The following is a 9,682-nucleotide window of genomic DNA, read 5'->3' as shown; positions in this document are numbered from 1 at the left end:
AATCACTTTTTCCCTTCAGACGGACCGTATTCAAACATTCTATCTGTTTGTCCTGCAAACTGGCAGTGACTCATAGCGATGACGATTTGTGCAAAATTTTGCAGGCCAAAGGTGCTACACACATCGGAACTTTTTTATGTTACAAAAGTGATGGATTCTGCAAAGCGACCTCCTTTAATAAAGTAAAATCTGACTTTGTTGACTTTTTTGAACACAAAAACTATCTTTTGAACACAAAAACTATAGGAATCGAGATAAATTGGGTTGAAGTTGCCTTCCCCCAAACTGTGTCCCTGGATTCCTGGGACCCAAACGCAGTCAAAAGTGACGCTCAGCTTTCAAGGTTACTGTATTCATCTCGAAAGATTAAAAAAAACATTTTTGTAAAATAATAATCTTGTTTTATTTTTTCAAAATTATAACAAATACATACATATACATACAAATTTCGAAGAATTACAAATTACAGAATAGTCAAAATAAGAATTCCTGGATTCCACTGATCACAAGAAATACGAATATCATTAGAATTCTTAGCAATCAAAAGATCTTTAATAGTCGGGATATTCCACTTAGAATGTTTTCCACAACCCGTCTCGATCGATGCTCTCTTCACTAGGCTTTTCTTCATCTCCACGACAATTTCCTCGATGTACGCCTCAGCCCCATTTCTCGTCACCCCATGTAGATCATAATAGTGATCTCCTCTTGGCTTTGTCTCGTTGTATTCGCGAACCGTCTTGTTGATCTCCTCCTCAACGTCCAGGGCTTTCTGGGAACCTTCTGGGTGCAGCTTTTTTAAGAGAGTCTGAAAGTTTTTTCAGTTCGATTACTGTAGTTAAAAGTCTAGAATCTTACATGAAGCGCTTGCACCTTCTTGCTATGTGCATCCTTCTTCTTTTCAATATCCACGGCTTTCAGGTAGACTGGTCCATCCTCTTTGTGCAAAAATTGGCATCGGCCTCCGAAGGGACAGTCTCCAAGGTTTCTGCAGATCATGGTTTTCCATCTGGGATCCTTTGGTGGACTTTGAGCAGCTCTTTTCAGCTTCTTTGGCTTATGTGCAAAATGCCGTTGCTTCCTTTTGGGCATTTCCTTCCAGAGGCGTAATGGGTACAGAGGCGGGTTTTGAAGCCCGCGGGCTTCTGATTTTCCATTTTTTCGTTAACTTTATTTTTTAATTTCGTTAACTTCATTTTTATTTTCGTCAACTTTATTTTTTAAAATTGAAAGCTTACTTTTATCTTTGAACTTTTCAACCACAAAAAAAAATACAGCTAGAAATCCGCCCTGCCACAGCTCAGAAGCCGCTTTAATCCAGCCCAAAAATTGCGGGCAACAGCAACTCTAAAAAATCAAAATTTCAGAATCAAAAAAGATCCTTGGAAAAAATTAGAGAAGAATTTTCAAAATTAGATGCTATAGATATTCCACAAACAGAAAATATACAGCTAGAAATAGAATTAGGTATTCGAAAAACATGGTTTTTGGAAAAAGTGAGAAAGAAGAAAAACGTTTTTACTGCGGAAAAAAATTGATAAGAACATTTTAGTGATGATATCAGTGATGGATGATTATTGCGAAATTTGTCATTTCAAATTTTCAGAAACTCAGGAATTAAGGAACTCAGAAATTCTAAAATTCTGAAAAATTCAATCAGGAGAACAAGAAAAAAAAAGATTCACAAACAAAAATTCGCAAACAAAAAAATCGAGAGAAAATCAATAAATTTTCGAAATTCTCAATGAAGATCCGGAATTATAAACTTTGGGTTTTCCAATCAAAACTCTGAAATTCTCATTGCTGGACTCCTCTCGGAGTTTCGAAGTTGACGGTTTTGGAGATCAGAAAAATGAACTTGGCATTCTTCCAATGTCTTTTATCCAAAAAAAATGGGAAATGCATTTAAATGGATGAAAAGAAATTTGCCAACTTTTTAGATTCCATAAGAGAATCAATTTCAAAATTGAAAACTCTGAAATTCTCCATTTGAAAAAGTTACAAAAGCTCAAGAAAGAGTTGAAAGAGACGTTTTGAAGGTATAATGTTTTTTAAGTTTCTCCAAATTTAATTAATTTGCACAGAGAACTAACTAGCCTCCACGGATCCACCTACTATGCTTATCAATCTGTTTATGAAGATTGGGAAAATATCAAAAAGTTATCTGAAACATTTCCAGACAGAATATTCCTATTCATTCTTCTCAAAACAGTGGTTAATGTTTCTGACATTTCTAGCTGTATATTTTCTGTTACCACGAAGGGTAATTTTTTAAAAGTCTAGAATCTCACATGAAGCGCTTGCACCTTCTTGCTATGTGTCTCCTTCTTCTCTTCGAAATCCACGCCCTTCAGGTAGACTGGTCCATCCTCTGGGTGCAAAAATCGGCATCGGATTCCTAGGTCATTAATGACTTATAAATAAAAGTGTTAGCTTTAAAATCAACACTTTGAATTTTAAAGCTTATGAATCAAATTATACAATTTAAGAAGATTTGAATGAAAATCACTAATGGTAAAGATCAAAATTAGAAAATTTTCAAATTGAGGACACAAAAAAAACTTACAGTGATTTCATGGTGTCGTACATTCGAAGGAAGCTGGTGTTGACTGGAGCAAACATGATTTTTGGTAAATCTGAAAATATTGGAAAATTTGAAAATAGTCGACAATTGAAACTATATTTTTAAGAGCCAAAGTAAAAGCTACACAATACCCAAAAGATTTAAAACTAATTAGGACGGCTCAAAAGTGTCAAAAAGAAAACGAAAAAGACATCTGAGAAAGATGTATACCAACAAATCTTGTTAAGTTAATCACTTCCGATTCTGATGGGCGAATCCAAAAGGTGAAGACAGTTTTTCTGATAATTACAGTACCACCTGCCATTTTCATTGGGTCCCATGAGAACATGTGTTCTTTCCAGGACCATCCCTCGTAGATGTTGACGAGGTGAAGACAGTTTTCAGTGAATTACAGCACCTTCTCATTTCGTAAAGTCCCATGAAAACATATGGTCTTCCCTGGACTATGCGAAAATACATTAATCCAAAAAAAAGAAAATCTAGATGATTACCTAAAATGGAAATCTAGGTCTTGACCTAAAAATTGAAATCTAGACCATGACCTGAAAATTGCAATCTAGGTCATTAATTTTTTCAAACTACTGTACCTTTAAGCTTACAGTAATATAGGATTATGTTTAGTATTCACAAATTATTGAAAAAAAAATTAAAATTCAAAGATTTATTAAAACAATAAAAAGTGTCAAAACAATTCGGTATAACGATTCAAAGTCATTTTTCCGTATTTTCAGACAAAATATGATAAATTGTAAAGTTCTTCAAATATCGAATTTTTTCGATTGAAATCAATTTTTGGATTGTTTCTTCGAGAAGATCCGTCATTCCATACTTTTGGGCATGATCCAAGTGACGTTGTCTGAAAACTTGGAAAAATTCAGTTTTTTGAATTTTAGGAATTTTTGGAATTTTCATCATTTTCTTAATTTTTGGAATTAGACATTTTTTTAAATTCTTAATTTTTGGAATTTTTGTTTTATCATTTTTTTTTCTCGCAATTTTCGGAATTCTTGAAATTTCTAATTTTCATTTTTTTTCGGAATTTTCGGATTTTTGGAATTTTGAAAATTATTATTTTTTATTTTAAAATTCGAAAAAAAATGATTGAACAAATGACGAAAATTGTTTCTTTCATTTTGGTTTTTTTATGAATTTTCATATTTTTCCAATTTAGCAACTCTTTCCAGCCAAATTTCACCGATTATAGATGATTTTTGACTTTGAAAATTACAAAAATAAATGAAAATAAAAAGAAAATTTAAAGGAACATTAGCTTTTCGGAATGAGTCTCGACACGAAACAGTAGTCTTTTTATTTTTTTTCTGTTTTTCAGCTTAATTTCCTTCGATTTTTGGGTGATTTTCTTCGATTTTCATCAATCTTTTTTCAGAAAAAATGGCCAATGAAGTCATCAGCTATAAAAGCGACCCGAAAATAATCGATATGAAGTCGCATGTCCTGGATTCGAGCACTAGCAATAGCTTAAAATGGTTTTTTACATTTTTAATTCGATTTTTCCGTAAATTAGCTAATTTTTAGTATCTGGAGTGGATTTGTGATGAAAAAACGGGGTCCGATCAGTTTTTCGTGGACTTTTGACCTGCAAGAATGGAAAAGTGCTGGATATTCTGGATTTACTGGTTATATCCTAGTTAAACCAGTGCTGAACGACCAGAAGGCGTTCCCAACGATTCAAATTGGTTGTGACCTGTCGAAAAGTGTTCAAATGGTCACAAGAACTCTAAAAACTGATGGAGAGAAGAGAAAAAGCGTGGGCGTGATGTTTGAGTACTATTTGTTGCCTATAGTGAATCCGGAGCTGGAAATTGTGTTTCCGAAAGCTCCAGAATTCGTGGAAGTGGGTCCAGCGACTCCAGAAGTGAGCTCCAGCAACGAAGTGAGCGAAGAAGTGGCCTCCTATGGTGATTTGTTCCTTCCATCGGAGAGAAATGACACAATTTTGGTGGTCGGCGCCAAATTGTTGTACGTTAATAAGAAGGTGAGGCTTGGAACAGATGGAACAAGCGAAAAAAGAACGTCAAAAATCGTTTTTTTGCTCAAATTTGGTTAAAATTCGCTATTTTTAAGCCAAAATCCGAAATTTGGGTCTGCTAGTGGTGAATTATAGTTTGTAGTCTAGAAAAACAGATGTAATCCTGCTAAATCATCATTTGTAGTTTGTAGTGTGGCAGACCCATTTCTTTTGTTAAAAAAAATATTGGTCTGCTAGACTACAAGTTACAAAAGTCCTCATTTTTGAATTGGTATGCTAAATCAAATGTGTAGTTTGTAGTCTAGCAGGCCAACGAAGCATTTAATTTTTTGTTCACAAAAATATTGGTCTGCCAGACTACAAACTACAATACTAGAGCTAGTAGACCCACGCCGCAAACATTCAGCTGATTGCGACTTGGGTCTGTTAGACTACAAACTACAGGAATTCAAATTTCTGCAAAAAACCTTTTTTCAGTACCTCTCCTACTATTCCGACTACTTTGAAGCACTTTTCACGTCTTCTGAAGACAACGAAAAGAATCTAAACCTACCGTATTCGATTGATGACGTGGAATACGATGACTTTGAGCTCCTTATCAGAGCCATTTATCCGGATATCAAGTTTCCAGATTGTAATTTTTTTTTAAACTTTTTTCAGTTTCGAATTTCTGATTTCCAGACAAATGTTACCCGAAACTTCTCGAACTTGCTGAGCGCTTCAAAATGCCAGTTATCACTCAAAAAGTGGAAAATCGACTTCTGAATACTACGAAATTCGAAATCCACGAATTATTGCTCATGGCTGATAAATACCGTATGCCACGTCTTCTGGAGCGAGCAATTCTGATGATTAATTCGACGGAAAAGGCCAAAAAATTGAAGGCGTCGGCGGAATTGGCCGAATTGTCTCTTGAAACCAAAGGACACCTTTTCGAGAGACTCATCATGATAATTTGATTTTTATCTATTTTTTGTTAATTCTTATTTGTTAATTTGTTGATTTTTTGTAAGAAAATTGTTTTTTTTTCTATGCTTTTGAAAGTGTTCTGTCGTTTTATCAGTTTTTTATTTGAGAAAACCGTTTAAAGGAGGACTCCGACCAAAAATTTTTATTGCATTAAAATGTGTTAAAATTTATCTATTTTCCGAATATTATTGCGAAAAAATTCAAAAAATTTGGTACTAAAACTGAAATTTCAGCACTTTAGAGGACTCTTAAGCAGATTTTGAAAACGGATTTATAGGTTTCAAACATGCTCTTTCATTCTCTACGGTTGGTTTATGCGAATCAGCCAGACAACTTAAAAGGTTCCCTTGTAAGTTTTCAAGATTGTATTTTTATATGACTTAATTTTCTAGGCCACCAATTTTGAATTTCTAAGCCATCCCGCACCTGTTTCATCCATGAAAAGAAGAACCAGATTTTTTTTCTAAATCAGAAAACCCATTTGTTATCAATTATTATTTTATTATAGAAAAACTTCCAAAAGGAAATATGATCAATCAAAATATACAAACAGCAAGTAAAATAGATAAATTACAAAATATAAATATCAAAAATACAATTAAATAGACAATTCCAAAATGCCATCATTACCTAATTGGGGTACAAAAGAGACACCATTAAAACCATTTAAATTATTTAACAAGATAGTTCGGATAGCTGGGAAATTGTTAGTGGAATGATTACCACGACCTGTTTCTAGGAGGGATTGGGGGATATTGTTGGAATTCATATAATTAATTATACCCAAAACATACTTAATTGCTCCACCAGTTGTCATGGCGTGCAGGTCATAATAGTTTTCTTTCTTGGGGTGGGTAAAATTCCAGACTCGGACTTTCAGGTTGATTTCGTCCTCCATCATCTGGCGCTCATTTGGATCTGGCGATTGGAGTCGTTGAGCCTGGAAGAATGAGGAATTTGAATATTGAAACACCTTGAAGTTCAGACAAGTCCCTTTGGGTTGCCTACATCCCCAAAAATATTTAAAAACTCACATGAAGAGCCTGACACTCTGCCAGATGCGTCTTCAGCATTCTATCGAACTCCAAGGTCTCCGAGAAAAGAGCCTGGTACAGCTCACCATCCGACGGATGGATGAATTGGCAGCGCTGTTCATAGAGGCACACTTCAGACCCGGACTTTGAGAAGTTGGCGCACAACTTGGTCTTGTGCCTCTCCGGAATCTTCTGCTCCTTCTTGGCTCGATTTTGTGCCACGGTTCTGAGCTCCTGCAAGCCATGGGCAAATTGACATAGTGGTCCTTTTGGGCAACATGCACCAACTGTGAAGTGATGGCACAGTTGGGTCTTCCAGTTCCATGGAACTTGACTGAAAATATAAATTATTATGTGATAGCTGCTGGAAAGACTTTTTGGGCTCTATATTCTTTATAACCAGATCCCTGATTCAATAATAAAAAATTTTGAGTTTTGGAATATGGGAATTTTCGGAATTTTTGAATTCTCGAGGTTTCGAATTTTCGAGTTTTTTAGTTTTTGAATTTTGGGGTTCGGGAATTCCGGAATTTCTAAATTTTTGAATTTTGGAATTTCAGAACATTGGAATTTTGTAAATTTTTAATTTTGAAATTTAGATGTTTAGATTTTCGGAGTTTCGTAGTTTTAGAATTCAAGTATTTCCGAATTTGGAATTTTTCAAGATTTTAGAATTTTGGAATTTGGGAATTTGGAAATTTTCAAATTCTCGAATTTGGAAATTTTGGAACTTTGGAATTTAGAATTTTTGAATTTCAGAATCTTCGAATTTCAAATTAAAAAAAACACTTACGCTTGTGGAACTGGGGAACATCCATAAGACGCTTCTGGAAAGACGTCGGTGATCCGGCAGACGACGACTGGTGAGTTGTACATGATTCTGAAAATTTATATGTTTTGACATTTTGAATTTCGAAACTTTAAGTTTTGTTTTTTATATTTTTGTCTGAAAAACCTCAAATTTGGTTTTAAAAGTTCTCCTGAAAGTGGAATTTTTGGTATAAATTTAGCCCAATAAATATACATGAAATCCTGGAATCCCAGATTAGAAATTTCGACAACTTTGGGACCTCAGCTTCAAAACTTCCAGAAAAACAGATTTTTAGAAAAAAAAAATAAATCGATGGACAACAAAAAAAAAGAAAATCGAACAATTAAACTTATGAACGATATTACTGTCATGTGAGGATTTTGCCAAGTAAGCTCCGCCCCTTTTTTCCCATCCTCTTTTTGTCATTTTCTCCTTTACCAAGCCATGTTCCAGGTTCGGCCACCTGCCTTGGCTATATCTCGGAAGTACGGTCCATCAAACTGTTCTTCAGGGAAAGATATTATAGTTCAGTGATCTCCCTTGTCTATCAAAAAAGAACTCCTGTGTTTTTATGTACTAAATTAAGACACCTGTCTTCACATGCTTACGGTATTCCCTATGGGAAAATATGTTGGTTGGGGAAAGAGTAGAAATATGGTATACTGTAATCATGGGTTTTCCAAAATTCAATGAAGTTTCCCGGGTCGTGACCTAGATTTTGATTGAGTTTTGGGTCTAAATTGCTAATCATTACTAATAACATTCACCAGATTCTGTATGTGCGTATGTATGTAGCGCACCTCATCACCCATTCAAAGTTAACCGATCAAGCTGAAACCTGGACAGATAGATCAGAATTGTGTCTTAGTTGATGCCCAAACTGTTGGTTTTTCAAAATTTTGATTTTGGAGTCTTCTGGAGGCGTTCCTTGGTTTCACCTCAGTAAAGCGTGGTGGGCAGAAAGGTCGATGGTTGAGGGCGACCGGAGGCCAGGAGGTTCAGCCCCGAAGGGGCGTAAACCGACTGGTTTTATATATTTACCACTGTGACAGGTTAGGATTCTAAAAATCACTGGAAACTCAAAAGTCCAAAAGTGCAATTTTTTAAGATATAAGTTTTATAACATCAATATAAGAAATACAAAAACTCAAAGTACAGTAAGAACAAGAACACCGTCATTATTGGGGAGGGGTACAAGAGAGCATCCATCATAATTATTTGCCAAAAGTGAAATTTTAAGAGCCGGAAAATTGTTCGACGAATGGTTCCCTCTTCCGACCTCTATTCTCGATTCCTTCACATTTTTTCGAACCATCGACTTCAAAATATCGGCAATGTAGACGTCTGCTCCCATCCTAGTCATTCCATGTAGATCGTAGTAGTTCGGACCACTTGGGTGGCTTTTATTGAATTCTCGGATTTTCAGGTTTATCTGAACTTCAATTTGGAGAGCTTTTGGACCGCCTTGGAGTCGGTGGATCTGAAATTTGGATTGATTTGTTTAAAGAGTCATTAATATGTTGTTTTCAAGGAAGCTCAACTTGCAAAAGTTAGGCTACTAAATCTTAAAAATCTAAACATTCAAGAAACAAACTCACATGAAGTGCCTGGATCTCCTTCTGATGCGCTTCCTTGATTCTCTGAAACTCTACAGTATCCGCAAAACGTTCCTGGTACAATTTTCCATCGGCTGGATGAATAAACTGGCACCGATGCTCGTACGGGCAGTATCCAGAGCCACCTTTGTAATAATTGACACACAGTTTCGTTTTTTGGTTTGCTGTGGTTTCCGGTTGGGGTTTTCTGGGCCAAAAAGCCTTCTCTGGCGCCTGGAGCTCCTCTGGGAAGTGAGCAAATGAGCACATGACTCCTTTTCGGCAGATTCTTCTGGCAATGACGTGGCGACACATTTCAGTCTTAAAATTTTTGTGCATTGGCGGCACATTTTGGTTCTCCTTGTCATCTACTGGAATATCGAAGAATTCTGTGCACTGCCCAAGGTAGGAAGCTGGGAAGTACCTGAAAAATTAATTCCATTTTAATATTATAGAAAACACATCATTTTAGGCAATTTCTAGGTCATTTTACTATGGTGGCCTACAGAAATTCAACTTTTATAAGTTAGACCACCTCATTAAAATGGCCAAAATATGAGAAAAAAGCATTTTGGGAAAGCTCTTTAGCTCACAGTGAAAAAATGGTCCGAAAAATTTTAATTTGTCTGAAAATTTCAGAGTATAATAAACAAAAATAGAGCTTCAATTTTGTAATTGACAACTTTTTTCTAGATTTTG

The 9,682-nt window shown here is 35.4% G+C and overlaps 3 protein-coding genes across 3 annotated transcripts in view; 1 reads left to right on the top strand and 2 right to left on the bottom strand.

Annotated features, from left to right (window-relative positions):
• Positions 1–463: 463 nt before the first annotated feature.
• On the bottom strand, positions 464–2,622 carry CBG07223 (the record flags this gene model as incomplete). The annotated part of the gene is made up of 3 exons (XM_045243137.1): positions 464–808; positions 859–988; positions 2,567–2,622. 3 exons carry the CDS (start codon positions 2,620–2,622, stop codon positions 464–466), a joined length of 531 nt encoding a protein of 176 aa, XP_045093358.1.
• A 1,354-nt stretch (positions 2,623–3,976) lies between these two features.
• Positions 3,977–5,533, top strand: CBG07224 (the record flags this gene model as incomplete). The annotated part of the gene is made up of 4 exons (XM_045243136.1): positions 3,977–4,071; positions 4,121–4,580; positions 5,052–5,208; positions 5,256–5,533. 4 exons carry the CDS (start codon positions 3,977–3,979, stop codon positions 5,531–5,533), a joined length of 990 nt encoding a protein of 329 aa, XP_045093357.1.
• Positions 5,534–6,141: 608 nt separating this feature from the next.
• The window catches only part of CBG07225, a gene marked incomplete at both ends in the record, with an annotated part of 3,913 nt that continues 372 nt past the window's right edge, over positions 6,142–9,682 (bottom strand). The window contains 7 exons of the mRNA XM_002632268.1: positions 6,142–6,483; positions 6,578–6,911; positions 7,371–7,457; positions 7,533–7,557; positions 7,979–8,099; positions 8,668–8,868; positions 8,987–9,407. Of these exons, the coding sequence (XP_002632314.1) occupies positions 6,142–6,483; positions 6,578–6,911; positions 7,371–7,457; positions 7,533–7,557; positions 7,979–8,099; positions 8,668–8,868; positions 8,987–9,407 (1,531 nt within the window). The remainder of the gene's footprint in view (positions 6,484–6,577; positions 6,912–7,370; positions 7,458–7,532; positions 7,558–7,978; positions 8,100–8,667; positions 8,869–8,986; positions 9,408–9,682) is intronic.

This window comes from Caenorhabditis briggsae, assembly GCF_000004555.2.
Source record: "Caenorhabditis briggsae complete genome, chrII, whole genome shotgun sequence".
Classification (NCBI taxonomy): Eukaryota; Metazoa; Nematoda; class Chromadorea; order Rhabditida; family Rhabditidae; genus Caenorhabditis; species Caenorhabditis briggsae.
This window is presented reverse-complemented; position numbering and strand designations above follow the sequence as displayed.